Source organism: Gasterosteus aculeatus, chromosome 2 (assembly GCF_964276395.1).
Source record: "Gasterosteus aculeatus chromosome 2, fGasAcu3.hap1.1, whole genome shotgun sequence".
Taxonomy (NCBI): Eukaryota; Metazoa; Chordata; class Actinopteri; order Perciformes; family Gasterosteidae; genus Gasterosteus; species Gasterosteus aculeatus.
This window is the reverse complement of record NC_135689.1, coordinates 10476849-10497197: the sequence shown is the minus strand read 5'-3', so window position 1 is coordinate 10497197 and position 20349 is coordinate 10476849. Positions and strand designations below refer to the sequence as shown.

At 43.5% G+C, this 20349-nt stretch overlaps 1 protein-coding gene across 7 annotated transcripts; it reads left to right on the top strand.

Moving 5' to 3' along the window:
• Window positions 1–3888: 3888 nt before the first annotated feature.
• Window positions 3889–20262, top strand: LOC120829479 (RNA-binding motif, single-stranded-interacting protein 2). 7 transcript variants are annotated; one of them, XM_040193598.2, is made up of 14 exons: window positions 3889–4103; window positions 9566–9768; window positions 12791–12849; window positions 13595–13686; window positions 15707–15864; window positions 16116–16195; window positions 16311–16420; window positions 16515–16561; window positions 16647–16740; window positions 16922–16972; window positions 17118–17228; window positions 17589–17669; window positions 17757–17838; window positions 17934–20262. In XM_040193598.2, exons 1-13 carry the CDS (start codon window positions 4032–4034, stop codon window positions 17832–17834), a joined length of 1236 nt encoding a protein of 411 aa, XP_040049532.2. In that variant the 5' UTR covers window positions 3889–4031; the 3' UTR covers window positions 17835–17838; window positions 17934–20262. The 7 variants fall into 7 exon arrangements, with proteins under 7 accessions (XP_040049532.2, XP_040049535.2, XP_040049533.2 ...); XM_040193599.2 differs by having other exon boundaries at window positions 3894–4103; window positions 9569–9768; XM_040193600.2 differs by lacking the exon at window positions 3889–4103 and adding an exon at window positions 5283–5683 and having other exon boundaries at window positions 9569–9768.
• Window positions 20263–20349: the final 87 nt, after the last annotated feature.

Below are 20349 nucleotides of genomic sequence, written 5' to 3'. Positions count from 1 at the left end.
AATAACAGACATAATAGTGACTATATCCCCAAAATCTATTAAACAGAGTTATCAAGAAGGCAAAGTACATTCAAACTATAAAGTGTTGACCGTGGCCATTCATTTGGAGCTATTTTGATCATCAAAACCGGTGAACCACGTGGAAAAATAGAGTAGCATCAAATATGAAGAGGTTTGCAAAGTAAATTGCCCCTTGCAAGAAGCTATAGGTGGAAGTTAAAGTGCAAACTAAATAGCGTTTAGTTAGGTTTGAGCTCCGAACACACAGCGTGTGATCATTGTGAAATCATTCTTTGCAGATGTGATTGGGGCATTCTCATGAAGCACCCAGACCTGCAGGGGGCGCTGAATCCTTATATTACAGGAAGACATGCACACTATGAGTCCTTTCATTAACACACTTATGAGAATCCAACCAAAAAATGCAATATTTGGTCAATTTGACCTGGAACATTCTTTATATAAACTACTTACACCAGAGGGTGTTTGCCTCCGCCGTAGCCGTTATGAAGAGAAACGCTCGTAATGTGCTCTTTCTGTGCAGTATGTATCTCGTTTTCCCACTGGCATTTAATCATGGGTACTACAATTTCACGCGAACTGAGAGTAACCTCACTGCTATTGGTGTGAGGGATAAGTGTGCCCTTCAGGGATCTCCAGTTAACAGATGTTTACCCAGAGCCGGAATGAGAGCAGAGAATGTGAAGTATGCTGAGAATCTGTGCAAAAGATGCCTGAGGTGTCCGGATATCTATCGAATCCACACATATTTGCTCTCAATATACTTATACTTAGTATAGGTATATGAAGAAACTTCAGGCAGGAATGGTATGTTGAAATGTGTGGTTTGGGGGGGCAGGGAGGTAACTAGCATTACATATTCTTCTTATAATCTTCTTATTCTTCATATTCTGCAAACGTTCCTTTTTATTTACAACGCCGGCTCTTCTGTTTGTCAATACGCACGATCACTTGGGTCACCTCAACCTTAGGGTTGAGAGGGTCGAGCATTGTCATCCAGGAGAGACAGACGCCAGCACGCTGTGTGGGAGACAGCTTGAAAGAGTGCCAGCGTAAACACTACCGGACCACATGTTCTCCAAGGGCAGAGGGACCGGCCTCTTTCCAGGCACATCTGCACACAATCTCCCAGATTGAGCAAGCCCGCCAACGAGACGGAGGGAGACAAAGGAGGGAGAGACGAGGGTTTCCGAGATAGGGAGAACTTGCCTCCTCTTTTGCAGTGGTGTCAATGACAAAAAGTCAATGACATCAGGGTGAAACAATAAAAAAAAAGAGTAGCATGCAGAGGGAGGATCTTTGCAGAATTTCTGTGCTGGGGCTGAGCACCATTTTTGGAACTAAACGTCTATATCACACTACTGGACTCACGTGCCAAGGTCTGAGAGAAGATGTGTTGCTACATAAATCAAGCTTGTGATTCACTCACATCCTGGCTCTGCATCTGCGCTGCATGCATGAAACACAGCAAGCCTGTGATTGTTCAACAGATTTTAATCTCTTGCAAGCTTGTTCCCTTAAAAAAACAATCTTTCTAGCTCATCTTATGCTTAAATTTGAATGTAAATGTATTCTCCCATCTGTCTGTAACAGGTCTCTAACAGCTCCTCCTGGTTGCTGCCTTTCCATTTGGTAGTAAAGTGAGCTTTTGTGCGTGTTTTCACAGAGAGGTAATTACTGAGCAAGCTATGCTGACAACACCTGAGGAATGTTGAGCATGCACCAGCAGCCTGTGTTCTCCTGCCCCCCCCTCATCATTCGCCCCAACTTACTTCTTCCCCCATCTGTGGCCATCCCCCACACATCTTACTAACCAGAGCCCAACACAAAGTTCAGCTTGAATAATTTGGTTGTTCGGCCAGAAAGCATACGTCAAACTGCTTGATCAACAACATTTTATTTTAGTGTCGAGTGGCAATCTCATCAGATATTCATATTTCTACCTGTCAGGGGAGAAAACCCTGTCTAATAACCCACAGCTCCCAACGGGCCCCTCAGTGTCGGTGACTGGTGAACTCACAGCGTGTGTTGGCTGAGTCACTCCCCAAACTGTCCTTGAGCTCTGAGGAACTCACTGCCCATCTGGCCTATTCATTGCACAAATAGATCAAGATGTTGCATGGATTGAAACAGGGGAGTGTAGAACTCTGAGTGACCCTGAACTGAAAATGGACCTCTAAAAAGAATGTCAATACCCAGGCGTAGAGAATGATGGCCATGCAAAATAATTGTTGAGCTTATGCAAATGGGTCCAATGCATCGAGTTTGGACATTTGGAGTGTGAACGTGTGCTTGTGCACGACGGAGAGGTGGAGGGAGAGACGAACAGAGGTTCAGAATTCAGCTGAACCTCTCCAGTCTGTCCGAAGAGGCCGTCCTGATCAAATCAGGACCAAGTCCCATGTGCATTCGGTAGAACACAAGTGCAGCGGTTAGAGACGTGTCCTCTGTCTGTCATTGCTGCTGCATCGTGCAGTTGTATGTTTAATAAAGCTAATTCTGATTATGCAAATGCCACGGCTAGAAAAAACACACACACATTCTTTTTGGATGAACAATTGCATATGTTTTCTACACACTTGGGGTTAATCAGTCAAGGCGCCCGAGACGAGACAAAGGGGTCAGGGGATTTAGTTGCCACGCAGCTTCCTGTTGGTAATAACACCCTTTCCATTTGTATGATGAGACTCGTCAACATCTGATTGACGTCAACTGATGAAAAGCAGAGGGACGCAAGATCCCCTCTGATTTTGGACGTGCAGTACTCCGAGGTTCTGGTTTCGGTTCTGTTTGTTTGTCTGTTTGTCAGCGTGGCTTACGGGAAAAACAGAAGACACAATTTTCACTAAGCTTTGTGGATGGAAGAGGCATCGGCCACGGAGGATGCCCATAACATTTCTGAGTCTGAATCACAGTGCAGAAATGCATTTCCCTTTTGTTAACATGGCAGATGGGTCATTTGGCCTTGCCGCAGGTCTGCGCTCCCTGAATGTCCTCTTGGTTTGCATCAGGAGCTCATTGTAAATCTGTGTCGGATCCAGGAACGTTATAAAACAAGGCAGTTAGCAGCTTGGAATGGAATATAAGTTTAAGTGAGCATGTTTTCTTAAGAATTGTCTTTTTGTTACTTAAGAATGATCCTTGTATATCTACATACGACATATACAGTCCTGTTCACTTAGCCTGCCACCACTTTTCTATAGAAGCCCGGAATGGACAAACCAAATCCCGGCTCGACATTTCAGCTGTGGCCAATGTGCCCTGCAGGGGCACACAAGGGAAGTTTGAGTTGTTTGCAATCTGCAACCTCATTACCAGATGCCAACGATTCCTAGACGGCACCCTTGTTTATTTAAAGGGTCCCACAAATAAGCTGAAACTGGAAGGGTTTTAAGCCTGGCTCCATGAATGGACACTGGTCCTCGGAGCAACATGCAACTCTGACAGCAACCTGAGGCGTGTGGTTTAAGCGCGATCTCATGGAAATGCACAACATATGTATTCCTTAACATCTATCCAGATATTTTGTCTGTTCAACGATGAACTTAACTTCTTTAGCCAATTCCTGTTCACTTCTGTTGCTCCTGACCTCGAGCTCACTGGACTAAAACTAACTGCATGAACCCATAGGGGCAACAAGTCTCCAAATCACAACTCCCATGCCTGACTTGGGAACTAACATCTGCTTTTCTGTATTTCTCCACCCCCCCCCCCACACACACACAAAAAACCAACAACCACACGGTTACCCGAGCAAGGATTGTATATACCAACAAGTCTCTTAACCATGCTCACATGCAGGCAGAGGGGTGCTTATTGACAATCGCAGCACGGAGTTAATTGAGTTTTCACACTTTGCGCGTGCGGCCGGGCGCAGGGGAGTGGAGCCCATCACAGTGCCGGGGAGGACCGATTCCCCCCCCCGCCCCCGGCTGACGTCAGCTGACTCGCCTCGGCTCTCCCCGCTCCTCCGGATACAGCGCCGCGTAAAAAAAAAAAAAAAGGAAAAAATGCTGCTCTCCGCGCCGCCAAGGACAGGATTCAGCCCGTACAACGGCTACACCGGCAAAAACACCAAGAAGGTAAAAGAAAAAAAAGGAAGCCCTCATCCCGCTTCTGGCCTCCTTTAATTCCCGTTACAGTCAGCGTGTTTTTCTCGGTGCCGGTAAAAAAAAAAAAAGAAAAAGGGGAAAGAAGCCGCTCGGCTGCTTTAAGCTGCAGTGTCCTTGGAAGTGGTTCACAGGCGACGCTTCAACTCTCCTACTTGGTATCGCAACCTTTCTGACTGCTGTGTTGTTACAAACTAACATCGGGGGGTCCGTTACATTGTTGCCTGTAGATTACTACAACAGTTTGCTTTGTTTGTGTGTGTGTGTTTTTTTACCCGACACGGTTGCTCTTCCCCTCCGACACCGAGTCTGCACGTATGAGGAACAGTTCATGAATGCGCGGCGGATAATACAGATAATAAAGGCTCCTTTTATTCGACCTCCCTGTATATTCGGCTGGAGATCGAATCCACTGCGTGATGTGTTTTCGGTGCTGTTTTCCTTTAATCAAGCATCAAGTTATCAAAGTTTTCCCCGTCTTTTACGCGAACAAATATGCCCCACCCCTTCAGTACTATTAATGATGACTGAGAGGGGGTTTTGCATTGCTGGAACAATTTATAAGATATAATATTGACTAGATTGTCTTTTCGTATGAATGATTCATGGGATGACTTTGTTCAACCGCTTCTCTCCAGGCTTTATAGATTTTTCTTCTTAATTCTGGGACATATGGAAATGACAGGATTACACAGGGGTGTTTAAAGTAGTTGGTCAGATCTCGGGTGTGATGCATTTTAAGTACTGATTTCGACTTTTGAAACTATAAGGATTTCTGATCGAAATCTGATACCTGACTGAGCATTTTTCTTGAATAACGTTTGAAAAAAGCTGAAATACAACACCAGCCTCCTTCCGGGAGTTTTATCCTTTATCCTTCCTACCATTCAGATTGCTGATTTGAATGACCTGGGACTCCTGGATTCAAATAAAGTGCTCAATTGGGGGAGGGGGGGGGGGTTTGCAAACTCAAACATTTTCCTCTGACGATGATATGCACACACTCATACTTCATAGTGTCCACATCACGTGGATGGAAGGCGTGTAAACCGTGACCCCTGGTCAATGTCTGTTACAACGGGGAAAAAGGACGGAGAAAAAAAGACACCCCCCCCCTTCCTTTCCTCTGCTTTCGATTTACTCCCTCTGGATTTTTCTTCTTCTTCCACCCCTGTGTGCTTCACATACCTTGATTTCTTGTCTGTCAGAGGTTCAGTTCGCATGGAGCCGGAACATTCCTCCTAATTGATGAATCCCTTTGTCCTTTCCTTCTGCTCTCTTCACGGTACACGATACCTGTTGAAAACAGATTATTTGAACCATCTGTTTACTTTTTCTGGTGTTTTATAACGCAACTGGACTAAGGAGAAGGGGAGCGAGGATAAGTCTCAGCTCTAAGCTCTCAAGACGACAAGGATTTCCATCGCTTCTCGTATTTGGTTCTTCCACCTCGCAGATTTTCTTGCTGCTGCAAAAAGCTACTATGTAGAGATTTGTTCTGCTACACTATGATCTTACCCGCCATGCCTTTTAAAGTTTCTTTTGCCAATCAGGTAGGACTCCACACTTCAGATATTCATCTTTGATTCATGATTTGTAAATTGTTGCATAATGAAGATGATATTACTTTGACAGTTTACTTGTGCATAATTGAAATGCTACTTTACCACGGCGGAAAGTACCATTATGTTTATAATGATCAGCATAATGCATTTTATTTTGGAATCTGTTAAAAAAATGAAAAATGCCTGACTCGTTTTATTAGTAATTTGATTATGTTTTGAGAGCTTTTTAGGCAACTAAATGCTTCCTTTGGGATGCCGATAAATTAAATAACTGCACGATTGAGATTTATTCAATTTTCCAACATACTCATTATCTGTTTCACAAAAGGTTTATGTTGCTGCAATGATGTCGCATCTAAGCCTCAAACAATCAGACACTCAGCCGGCACTCACTGCGAAATGTCCTTGAGTCACCTGGACTCCCTTTGGGCATCACCTCTGCCCCCTCCAACTGTAATCATCTCATCCATACCTGGAGCACGCCGCCTTCCTCTGCATAACACTGTTATGCTTCTTGCACAACTATAATAAAAGCCATTCAGGCGATTTACCTTCCTGTAACTTACTGTGTGAGAGCAAGTGTGGCGTGATGACAGTATTCATCTACAGCTTAACTGTACATAAAGTACCAATAGTTTTTAGTGTCCGAAAGCAACGGAGCATAAATGTCTTTCATTGGCACGCTACGATGAAATCGTTATTTTACATTGTAAAAGCAAATGCCTTCTGTTTTTATGACCCATTTATCATGTCACTTGCAGATGTGCGTATCTTGCATGTACACCAGAGGATTTACTTTATTTATCAGTTCTCACACAGCTGTGATGTCCCAGGAATGCAGTTGAGCAGCCTTGAACCCTTGTCCAAGGGGAGGGACAAAAATATGTGTGTATTTCAATGTGAAGAATGCTGAAAATGACACTAATGCAAGTAGGTTACAGTGTCACAAGGTGACATGCGTGGTTGTGGACTGAAGAGTAACAAATAGGAGAGAAATCTGCAGCATGTCATATGATTAACCGAGCACACATATGCAACCTCACAAACTAGAAAAACATTGAATTCCCACATCGTGTCCATTTAAAGCGTGTGTCATACTTTCCAAGCTTTCCCTTCTTGCTGCATTTGTGCGGTTCTGAATGTGTTTGGTATTACCTTTTTATTGGTTTCAAAACACATGGAGCCGGTGCCGGAGCAGATGGGGTGAGGGTGTGGATCTGACTCACTGCCATCTTTTTTCTCACAAGGAGCCCGGTAGAGCAGTCCTAATGAGACTCTACCTTCTGACTTGAGAGCACATGAGAGGGATTAGTGTTTTTCGGTTAACAAGCTCAGATCCTAATTGGACAGGCCTCAGTAGTCGGGCTCGGGCCGGGACTCAGTCTCCTGTCAGATCCTATCTCCCCTGGCCTCAGCAGGTGCATCCCTCCCGACAGCAAAAAGCAAAGCAAAGCAACGGACGTGACTGGGATTTTGGAAAAACAAACAGTGTACTATTGATGAGAGGGAGGTTATGGTGGGCAGACTGAGGTGAATGAGCCCTGTGAGTCACTGTGACTTTCCTAGCTTGACTGAAAAGACGGAGTAAGTTCCAAGGACTTATCCCTAGAAAGTTTGGAAAACCTAAAGCAACTCAGTTGCGTTCCTACAATAAATCTTACAAAAGCATCACTGGTGTTGCTATTCAGTAGTATATGTGACTGTGTTGATATAATACGCAAGTGCTATTAGAGTATACATTTCTCATGTATTGAGGCTTTGGCTGACAGGTAAAAATGGCATGGTAATATACTTTATGTTCCATGCATACATCCTCAATACGTAGCTTTAATAATGCATCCAATATGTTTCACAAACCAAAGAAATAACTGTCTGCCCTCGAGAATGGATTCATTCACTATAACGTGAAGTCAAATTTAAGTAATGGACTCCATGTCTGAAAAGGGCTTAAAGTACTGCTTTATGCTCAATGAAGTTTGGAATATTGTCAGCTAACATTAGCTACCTTTTCACCATTGCAAGAGGGCCTCTAGCTAGCTAGCTAGCTCGCCCGCTACATGTTAGCTATGTTGTTTCTTCCACAGCTCCATTTCTGAATATATATTATATCACGCATAGAAAGAAATTAGTAACTAACGCGCGTTAGTTAACATTCAACTTATTGCGGCTTCATCCCTTTTTTCTCGTGACGGCGTCACTTCAAGCTGTTGTTGATCTTGATCTGTCGAATTGATTAATTGGGGCTTGTTGGTCTGAAAGTAATACTTGTACAGTTTTCTGCTTTTTAAACCACAAGAAAAAAAATCCTATATTTCTTTTACAGACAAATAGAAATCATAATTGGCTTGATTGTAGGCGGATTCTGACAACTCCCCCTCTGATAATAAGCTGGGGGTCCACAGCTGACCTTGTGGTGTCCAACAAGCCGTCCCATTGTTCCCTGGGGCCGAGCCTGCTGACCCTAACTAATCAAACAGTTCCTCCCCTGCCGGCAGGGGTAGGACTGCCAAAAGCAAAACCAAGCCGACATTATACTTCCATACCAATTTCATTTATTGCATGGTGCATTTATTCTGATGAACATATTGTGCCAAATAAGAAGCTGATTGCAGGCATGCATTGACGCGAGCAGAGTCTCTGCATACGGTTCCTTTAATGCTCACAAATCCTTCAGCAGTGCATAGTGGCAGCTCATGAAATAGCAGATATGACATTTAGGTCCAAGTGCATAAATCAGGGCACATTCACTTACAGTGTAGATATATGCAGTCATCTGAGAAATTGTGTGCAAATATATAAAACGGTAAAAGCATCTTTCCTTAATAAGTCAGTTCATCCAAATAAAAAAACATTTACTGGTATCAAGCCATTCAGTTCAGTTCTCTCCACCCAAGACGATACTGGTGGTTGACATCTCTTTTTGGCTGCTCAATGTATTGCCAATATGAAATGTTCTGTCCCAAACACTTCTGTGGTAACCATTGATAATCCACAGATGTCCCTGCGAACGGCTTTGATTACAACTGTTTCAAATACTCAAATGAATAACGTTCACCCGCAACACAAACCACAGAAGCCCGTCTGTCAGCAATGTGGAGCTCACCACTTATGTCCAACCAGATTTAATGTTATACGCTGTGGTTTTACACTTAAACGGGCTCACTTGGCATCACGAGATAGGGAGTATTTTCCATGTACGCTGTACTTTTTGCTAGTTAACATTTCTTCCAAAAGCACCGTTTCTCTAAAAGTCTATATACTATAAGTAGGTTAGTTTGAATAGCACACTTAAATATGTAATATTGAAGGTCCGGTCTCAACATTTACAGTTAGGTCAACTTACTGTGTTGCGTAAACCAATGAGTAATTGTGCTATATGATAACCAGCAAACCGTCAGCCTGTTCTTGCGATCCACAATGTCTGAAATATCTGAATTAAAATTAAACATTAGAAAATGGTGTAAAATTGTCTTAACAATTCATTCATAACTAGTCATACCGTAATAAGCCTTAGAATATTGACTCGTAGGTCCGCCCTTAATGTCCTGTCACAGAGTCGGGACTAGATTGTTACCGGCTGCTTATAATGGAGTTTTTTTACGACCATAGTTGGTGGTTTCTCATGATTCCAATTTCAGCTAAATGGGTGCACATTGTCTACATTGGCTAATTGTGTCGTTTAATCAACTCGGCATGCCTTGCTGCCCACAGTTTGAGCGAGTTCGTTGCTCGCCGATTAACAGAGTTGTTGTTATCCAGTTAGCTGATGCGTCAGTGTATACATTTGATTTTATGCATCTAAAGGAGTATTTCTCCCCTGTACAATCCCAAAGTACAATAATTAATCTAACCATTCTCTTTTTTGTCAAGCAGACGTATGTGTCCCCCTCCAACCATCAGATGGCTCCTCCAAGCCCCAACAACAACAACAACAACAGCAGCATCACCACCACCTCCTCCATCAGCAATGGCAGCAGCAGCTGTGGAGGAGAGCTGCTGAGCAAAACCAACCTGTACATCCGTGGCCTCCACCCAGGAACCACAGACCAGGATCTGGTCAAACTCTGTCAGCCGTAAGTTACCCAGAAACCAATTGCTCCTAACTTCTATGTCCACACTCAATAAATCTGGATCTGGCTTCCCGCCCTGCAAATGAACCAGGTTTGGGTAGAACGGAGTGATGGGTTCATTGGCAGGCGAAGGCTGTCTGTCTGAATGCATCAAGGATTGCATCACAGGACGTAAGTCATTCATGAATACCTGAATGACCTCCTTGAACTTGAAATGCACATTAATGCTAAAGCACACCCAAGCAGGCACTTCTTGAGCAAAGAAGAGGGCAGTATTTTCATCCGTCGTTTTTTTAGGCCCTTCATTTAGTGGCCATGTGGAAAAACCAACAATCGTTTTGGCAGCAAAGTGAGACTTTTGCTCTGGCACAGCTAAGCAGAGGCGTTCCAACTGCTAGGTACAGAATGTTTAGTCTCCTTCTCCCAAGCTAATTATTTCTGTATGTCTCCTCAGACCTTTGACGTACATGAGTTCTTTTTCCTCTGTTCTTTTCTCCTGCAGATTATCATCAAACATGTGATGGCAATCAGACTATGCAATCTTTATTCAAAGTCGTATTCTGCACTATAAATGATACACTATGTAGCTCATCAGAGTGAGTGTGAGTCTTTGAAAACTGTTGCGGGCAGCCTGTAGTCAGACATCAAACAACAGCCTCATCTAATCCGTCCGATGTGTTTGTTGGGCCTTTAGCAGAAGACATCAAAACAAGTCGGGCTGAGATGAATGGTCTGGGTTCACCTAATTGAATTCTGGGGCCTGGTGATGAGGACCAGAAGAGTGGAGAGAGAAAAGGAGGGAAAACGAGAGCGATTGAATGAGGGAGGGAGGGAGGGAGAGGCCTGCTACTTTACAGCTGTCTGGAAGATATGGCTCACACGAGGCTGCCCGACCCTACAGGAAACGGCGAGCCCAGGGGAAATGGGAAAGACAAACAAGGGCAAAGGCATGAAGGGGGTGGTGGATGGAGAGTGGTGTGGGGGGTTCTGTAGGGGTAGTTCTCATATTTCTGCTTTTACTGAGCGGATAATATCGCTGCATGAAATTTGCCTTTTAGCGGAACACATTAAGACCAATGCAATGCTTAGATAAACTGGACTGGGGAGATCAGATGATAGTTAATCTGGGACATGGTTGTAGAGGACCATGTCAAACAGTAGGAGGACAAGTCGTGTGGGGAATTTAACTCAGTCGACTCAAGTTTTGAACCGCTAATGCGTGCGTAGTATCCGGACACCACACTCATAAAGCTCCCCTCCCCCACAGTTGTTGTACGCACACTGTGTGGGGAGCGAGTGATGAGAGGACGGGATGGGGGTTGGATCTACGGCCCCTGCAGTCGTCTCTCTGGGTGCTTCGCTGCCGCTCTGGTTCCCGCCCTGGTCCGTTTCTGGTGGTTGACCACGGAGGGGCATCGGGCTGGACCACGCTGGGGTCTTTCACACACGGCTGGGTCTCCATCCCCGCTTTTCACTTTGCATCATGTAGTGCAGGAGCTCTAAAGGCAGTTCAGTACACTGTTATCTCCGAGTGTTTAAGCAGGGTAGTACAGCAAGTAGAACTCAGCAGCTACAAATGTTCGTCAATGTTTGTCATGGACCGGTGGCATTGCCTTGTGCCCACCGTCATCATGCATATGGAAATGTAGGAAGAAGGGGTTTTATCTGGTGGCGTACAGGTGCAATTTATGGCTTAGAATCAGAAACACGCCATGAAATGATAGTGATAATGTAAACTGGGCAAATTGAGTTTGCAGACAATGTGTACAGAATAAATTCCCTTAGAATTGTTGTAAATTCTATAAAACAAGTTTTACAGGTGGTCACCTTGGTAGATTTTCTTTCTAAAGTCTAAAAATGTATTTCCAATTTGGATTCAGATTAAAACGTAAATCCTCACATAATCCTAACTAATGAATAAATATTTTTTCAGTGAGTCTACCAGCCTGGGTGCATTGTGGCAGTGGTGCAGTGTAACGCTGCAAAGAGAAAAGCTGCTTAGTAGAACGAGAGTATGGCTCGGAGCCAGCAATGAACAGGACAGCCAAGGAGACGCATATCAGATTACACTGCATGCACATGCCTGGGGAGAAGAGAGCCGATTGACACTCTGCCGCACACAAGCCTTCGCCTGAGCCACAAATCCATGCATACGCATTGTCCACAGTTGGCCCGCTGGATATGTGTTGTATTCATTGTGAATTTGTCTAAAAATGCAGCAGAGACATTTATTTGGACCAAATTGTCACCTAATGTTGGATTCCCCTTGAGTTATGATGCTTATTGACATCTACGTAAAAGCAGGCAGATATGGGGAATCTTTAGTCTTTCCACTATGCACAAACATGTGCTTATTATTTTTATTATTTCTTGGAAATCTGTCTTTGTGCATGAAAATGAACAAAACATTGCACGTAAGTAACGTCCTTAAGTGGGATTTATAGCTGAAGTAAAAACTCGTCATCAACATATGAACGTCACGGCACAGTTTCATCTCAAAAATTGCTACATTTTACAGTAGTTTGAATTTCATCCTGGAGTAAACCATCTCAGTTTATAGAATCAGAGAATCTTTCATCATCAGTTGACAGGCAATAAATATTTGTCAAAACAGCCGTCATGCAAATTCTCAGATTTCTTTTGACCATATTTTGAAAACAAGCCACCTTTGGCGTCATAGTGTGCAGTAGAAATTTGAGACCCGATAAGGCAAAATGAATATACTCACGTCAACTCAAGTATTATGACTTAGGAACACACAACTTGAGGGCCATGTCATGTATTTCACCTTTATTTGTGTTCTGCAGCAGCTCTAATTTAATTCATGCCCCAGCCCCTCTCTAGAGACTTTCCCTATACATAATTTATTATTAAATAGTGTAATTGATGATTGAGCACCAGGGTATGTTAAGCTCAGAGAGAAACCACATTGCCTCAGCAATGTCCCAAAGCTAATATTGAACCTATATATGAAGTCAGATTTCCAGTGTAGGACCGAATGACTATAAAAGTCACTGTTTTTCAGGTACGGGAAAATTGTATCCACCAAAGCCATCCTGGACAAGACCACCAACAAGTGCAAAGGTAAGGCGTCAGAGTGAAAGTAGCTGTAACCTCAAAAGTGTAAAAAAGTAAAAATCATTTACTAAAATATGTAATTAAAATCAATCATTCAGTAACTTTAGTCAATTTAGTCACATCCGAATTCCAAAGGTCGTTGGAAAATCCATAGAGAGGAAATAGAGATTCTGTAACTTAATTTAATTAATTTCTGTTGAATTAGCCGAATGCGTAATGTTCTATTATGAATTGTTTTCAGTTAAAAGTCCACAAATTGTGAACATTTTCTCTACTGAAGTTCTAACCAACCGTGCAAAAACATTCAATTCAAGAATTCTTTCTAATTTTTTGATTGAAAAATGTAATCCGCTACTAAAACGTTGATTGAATTTATGTGACGGTCGCATTAATTGAGCAAATATTGCAGCTATATGACAATTACATGTCATTTTTTTTTTGATATGATATGTTTTGAGGAAAGATGTGAATCTGAAATATAAAATGTGAGCTCCATAATATTACTGTATTTTATCAACTGCATGGCAGGTGGTAAAAAAGTCCTTTATTTAGAATAGACAGTCGAGGGGCGTTGAACTTTACTCACTCAACAGTCCGCTATTGTGTGATATTATATATGGGAGGTGTAACTATGTGCGTCCTTTGGTCCAAACCCAGCTGGCTGTGTCTTCAGATTCAAACACCACTGAACCAGCTTCTTGAGATCCATATGTCATTGTCACATCACGCTGTGTTGTCTCCGTGCCTGCAGGCTACGGCTTTGTTGACTTTGACAGTCCGTCCGCAGCTCAGAAAGCAGTGACAGCGCTGAAGGCGGGTGGAGTGCAGGCTCAGATGGCCAAGGTAAGGACCTCGCTTCAGATGTCACTATTCCCTGGTTGTATTTCTTGTGACTTGGTGTCAAATTTAGTCAAATAGTCAAGAGTTAAATTTTCAGCGGAAGGGAGAAAAAAAACAACTTTACGGCATTTTAACAGTGACTCAGCACAAAGCTGAATGTTGAATTATTAATTAGGAATTAAATGTTGAATTATTAACATTGCAGCAGAAAAGTTGTTCCTATGCCTTGTCTGCTTCTTGTAAATTCCTTTTTTTAAAGCCGTGGCAAGCTCTTTCTCTATGTTTTTCTCTCCCCGTGTGTTGTTGTTGTCCCCGTGTTTTCATGTTGTTATATGAGCCGAGCTTCAGGAATATAAGCCAATTAAGCCTCCGCTTGTGTGTGCGTGCGTCAGCTGGGCGGCGCTCCGGGTGTATCCTTAGATTAGTGTATTTATGGGGATTAATGTGCTGTAGAATATGTGTGCGCACTAACAAGAGTGCATAGAAGCCTGCGGGCGTATGTGTGTGTACATGTGTGTGTGTGTTTGTGTGTGTGTGTGTGTGTGTGTGTGTGTGTGGTGGCGGTGTAGAGGGAGTATGTCCCAGGGCCTTCTGCCTGTACAAAGGCACTGTCTGTTCTCCCTGGTGGGCATCTGACTCAGTGTCTGAGCAGCTCCCCAGTCAGCGGGGGCCCTGTGCCCAGCCACCCGCCCTGTCAACACACACACACACACACACACACACACACACACACACACACACACACACACACTATGACACATGCACTTCACCAGCATTGCCCCGACCGGATTACGACACAAACTCACAAGTCACGCACACCACCGACCCCGCTGGGAGAAGCTGATCTCTGGTTAATCTGGATCACTGACACTCAGCTCCTCGCTCACAGAATAACTTGGTTTCACTCTGGATTTACTACCGATGTTTGCAACCGGCTCGATCGGTTGCCGGTGCTCTGGAGGAAGAGGAGAAGGGTGGTGAAGGAGAAATCACCTTCAGCACGGGTCATAGCGATTACACGTGTATTATTCATGATATGGAAATGAATTCACAGCGCATTTACGGGTTTTTAATTACACCTACACTCTTGAGATAATGAATATGCAAGATGGTTAGAGGGTGATACAGATTGGTTATCTTACAAGATGCTAACTTAAATTAGTTTCGCAGAAGGCTGAGAAAAGGAAACAAGGCGCCTACAAAATAGTTGAAAAGCATAAAAATGAAACTGCGGCACTTTATCAGATGATTATAGGTTGGGTACTAATAACTTCATGTTCACTTTTGGGGAAAGCTGCATAATTTGTCGAATTTATGCGAGGCAGCAGAGCCGGCCTCCGTACATGTATTCAAGGTCGGGAAGACCACATGAATATTACTGCTCGAATGCAAGCGACGTATTATTACAATGAAAGGACGGTGAAACGCTTTAGATATTATTCTGATCAATGCAGAGTATCTTTGTCCAAACTGTTTTTCCTGTGATTCTGCACAGAACAAGAGCACATAATCATCTCATCTGAGATCATCCATGAATGGAGGGACTTTTAAAAATGTTATTAGGCTTTGAGATCCCCTTGCCTGGATCCGTCACTTTCATCCTCCTAAGAGGCTGGTCCCACACAATGGGCCTGTCTTCTATGCCTTCGGTAATAACGCTTGGGTAATGGGGTATGAGAGAGAAGCGGGGAGGGGAAAAAAGGATCAACTTGGATGAATAAAAGTGGAAGGGACAGAAACAGAGTCGGAATGAGAGAGAAATTCAGTTGAAGTCCAGCCAGAATATCTCAACATCTGAATATCCCTTTCCTCCTCCTCCTCCTCCTCCTCCGACCTCATCCATGCAGCTCACGCCAAAATGAAATCCACCCTTCACTTCAAACCCGATTCCCTCTCCATCACACTGCTTTTAAACTGTCTAGATTGCATGATCCTCTCCTACTTTTGCTTCCCGCTCCACAAGGAGCTGCGTCTGCTTCCACACCCTTGTTCATGAATCCTCTGCTGGGCTCTCACCTCTCAGCAACAGGAGCAGGACCCCACCAACTTATACATCTCCAACTTGCCAATGTCCATGGATGAGCAGGAGCTGGAGAACATGCTGAAGTCCTTCAGCCAGGCCATTTCCACTCGCATCCTCCGTGACGCCAACGGAGCCAGCCGAGGCGTGGGCTTCGCCAGGTACGAGCCCTGATTCATTCACTTACTCATACTAAGGCAACCCGTGACAAGCGAATGGCACATTAGGGACGGCCTCCCGTGCTTTAAAGAAGATCTCCAGTTGCGGCAAATGTTCTTCTCCGTCATGGTGAGGCAGCCCTCTGGTGGCCAGCGTAGGTAGAACATCCTCAACCGTGGATACTAACGCACAGCATGACGCCATGTAACTCGCGACAGTGATTGTCCTTAATAAAGATCACACTTTCCTGTAGGATGGAGTCAACCGAGAAATGTGAAGCTATCATCCAACATTTCAATGGGAAATATATCAAGACTCCACCTGGAGTTCCAGGTGATTAAAGAAAATAATTTAAAATTAAAAACATTTATAATACGGACTATACATCTTCATATGAAGTAATACTTTCTTACTGGTGTACTAGTATAATATTTTGTTTCCGCTGCAGTGCCACCAGAGCCCCTCTTGTGTAAATTTGCCGACGGGGGCCAGAAAAAGCGTCAGAGCCAAGGAAAATATCTGCAGAACGGCCGGCCCTGGACGAGAGATGGAGAGAGTGTGGGTTTATTTCCGCGCATTGCACCTTTTTTTTAAAGGCTTTTCTCAATGCACCAACGCCTCCTCATGACATTGTCCCTTTCTTTCTCTCCAGGGAGGACTGACGCTGACCTACGACCCCACCACGGCTCTGCAGAACGGGTCCGTACTACAACTCTGATGAATCCCTTGTACAGCCAGAGGGCTTGTGGTCTGGTGACTAACAGCTTTTGGCCTCTTTCTGAAGGTTCTACTCTTCTCCCTACGGCATCGGCCCGAACCGGATGATGGGGCCGACCTCCATCTCCCCGTACATGCATTCTCCCATGTCCACCTACCAGGTAGTCGGGGCCCTGAAAAAAGCTTTGGTGTTGGGTAGTTTAGATGCCTACTGTGATCAAATCAAGCTTAATAAAGCCCTCATGTGTGAAACATTAGTTGTTCCAAATCTAAAAATAAAACAGCTAAATGTTTGGCTAATCGATTCCTGGTGAAATATGTGTGTCTTTCTTGACCATGCAGGTGCACAACCCATCCTGGTTACATCATCAGTCATACATCATGCCGCCCACAGTGAGTCAATTTCAATCTTCCTTCCGGGTTTTTGTTGGATAACTTTCTATTCATATTCAGCTTTCTTCACATTCTGTCCAACCAACAGTCTTTTTTTTTAACGCCCACTGATTTTTAAAGAGGGGTATTTTTCATTGTTTCACAGGGAGCGGTCCTGACGCCGGGAATGGACCACACCATGTCCATCCAGCCAACCTCCATGATGGGACCCCTAACGCAGCAGCTCAGCCACCTCTCCATGGGCAGCAGCGGCACAGTCAGTGGAAAGCAGCACATTTCGCATGCAGCTCTGGTTGATGTTTAGCAGCTGAAGGGGTGCAGGCGGCCATTCAAGCAGTTTTATGGAGGCCGCAAACATAGAGAGGCTTTGCTCACTGCTTTTAAGGACATGCCACATCATCTTCGTTAAAATAACTACACTTTTATTTCGGCTCATTAAACAAAGAAAGAAAAATCAATTTGGATTTTCAGTCGCAGGTCCCCATTTTAATTCAGCCTGATAAGGACCAGTGTCACTTCACACATACATTTTGTCTAGTGTCACTTTCTTTCTCCGTTGTTATTGCTAATGCAGCTGTTCGTGTCTAATGACCTCACCCTATCCACTCTCCTTCAGTACATGCCCTCAAACACGTCTATGCAGGGGACCTACATCCCCCAGTACACCCAAGTGCCTGCCACCAACATCTCAGTCGAGGTAAAGCCCTCTGTTGTCTTTCACCAGTTGAAATGTGACGTGAGGCAAGCACTTCACAGACTCAATCTCTGGTGCCTTCCTTCTCAGGAAAGTGCCGTCCAACCACCCGTTGCCATAGAAACACCCACAGAACACACAGCTTACACCTACCAGCATAACAAGTGAAGAGGTGCGTCGCAGTTGTTTTGTGTCTCTTAACACGCCATCGTGGCCGTCGGAGCAGCGCACCTTTGTAATTGTGCTGGTGTTGTCGCCTTGTGTCAGATCTTCCTGTGGAGCCCGAAGGACCCTTCAAAGTGCTGAAACACGGCACAGCAACTGTGTGCTCGTACGGCACCGGACACTCGGGAGCGACACGGACTGTTACACACAAAGGACAAAAACAACAACAACAACAAAAAAGGAAGAAAACAATATTTTCTACACACTCATATTTTAGAATAAACTGTTTTACTCCAACAACCGGGTCTGGAGGACGGCAGGCAACGAGAAAGGGAGGAAGAGGATCAACAGTCAAGAAAAAATAAGTCACACACATGTTGGATTTTCTTTTATTTAAAAAAAAAAAGCATTTTCATATTATTTTCTAATAATGTTCTGGGGAGCTGGAGTGAAACCAGGAGAAAATACTTCAACGCCATGTTTTATTTTGAGTCATTTTTTTTTCTTCACTTTTTTGTAAGAGACACTGATTTTGCTTCATTGTTTTGTCTGATACCTTCAGGCTTTCAACATGCCTTTTTGTACATAACTTTTGTTTTGTTTTGTGTTTCTAGCTTCTAGTAAACATTTGAATACGGGACTCAAAAGGCTAAAAGAAGTCCCTCAAAAAGCTGACGATTCGTTCCAGATGTTCGCGGTGGCCACTTGGAGTCTAAACTCACGTGTACCAGGTACAAACCTCCCCGGAGCGGCAGCGCTTCTTTTCGGCACTTGACTCTCAGATCATGGATACTGCCGGAAATCTCGACAAAGCTTTGAGACAATCAGAAGATAACAGAGGGGAGAACATTTAGAGATGTTATAAGGAAGACTCGTTAAAAGAGCTAAATAGATTTAAAGCATTTTGAGAGATTATTATCGGAAAGTTCTAACTATTTGTTCGCGTTGCGCTGCTACTATTGATGAAATCCAAAGTTGCTTAACTGCAAATCTCAGACAGAGCTGCCTGTAAATAAGAGATTTAAATGTATTTAGGCTTTCTTTTGATTTCCTTTCATCAGTGCAGTAATGCTTCTGTTGTTTTAATAAAAATATTGTACCAAATTATCTGAACAAAGTCTTCTGGCTTTCCCTCATGAACTGCTCATAACAGGAGAATCTGACTCTCCAGAGCAGAGTCAGATGTTAGAGTATAAAGTTCTTATTGCATAAATATAGAGATCCACTGGTAAAGTGTGGCTCCGTCCTGTTAGATCTTCAGAAAAGGTTCATTCTGAATTATTATGGCCAGAACATGCTTTAAAACTGACCTTATTTTTGATTGCATCTACATCTGAATTTTCCGCCCTCATGTTTTGTCTTTACATTTCTTATTTAAAGGTTTTATCAAGTTGTTTTTTATTTCACTTTTTAAGATTGATCCAATTTTTCCAAGATGTTTTGTTTTTATTTTTGATAGTGTGTTGTGCGCCTCAAATAGTGAGAAGTAGATGTTTGCAGCTGTTTTTGAAGTAGTGATTTGTTTGTGCGTTTGCCTAGTTGTGTGGTTTCAGTGTTCAGGTCAAAGAGGCTTTACGGCTTTAGTTTGTTTTATTGGTTGTTGTTTTTTTTTCTCACAGACATTTCAGTTCCGTCCGTATCTCAGATGTTGGCAATTTGCCAACATGACTCCTGATGGTGGTTTAATAATCATGTACGCCAGGTTCAGATGCGTTGTTACAGAGTTACAACATAGAGACAAATGATATGTTCAAACCCTGACTTACCTCATCCTGCCAGAGAGACGAGGTTCACAGGCAGTAAACAACACTTGAGTTGGCCTCATGGCCGTTCACAGCTGGTTCTGTGTCCACTTCCTTTAACTCGGAAGAACACGCCCAAGGTCTGACGATCTATGCAATTAATTTATTATCCTCACGAATGCAATACTACGGATGTCCGAGCGACGCCTCACATGTCGACAGCGGATCTCCGTTGTGCATACGGACACTTTGTGTTTGTTTTTCTGACTGACACATTTGTCAATGGTTCATTCATCGGTTTGAGAATTTCTGCATTAAAAGGGAACTATGATCACACCAAAATGAAGTTGTTTATGACTATGCTCAATGTGAACGGAGGCTGGTGTGGCCACTCGATTACCGAACGTCTGTGCTACGCCAGCACCATCAGGTTTTTTAGATTCACCATAAGGTCTGTTTGCATGTTTTATTTCGGGGGCCCTGGGGGGTCCCGTTTGTTCACTTGCTTTCTTGCTGAGAAATTCCCACGGTTTTATTTCCAGGACCAAATTAAACTCCACAGAAATGCCTTAGATTTCACTAAGAAGCGCTACTCAGATTTATTTTGTTTTTAGTTGCATGCACTGCTTGTGTTAAAGAATTTCTGTCGGCTCAAACTACTCTGAACATAAATCTATTAAGCAAAGAAATCTTTGTACGACTTTGTGTGTCCATTGTTTTCATCCAAAACATTGAAGAACTTATGGGGGCTTATTGGGTCTAACAAACTATTGCTG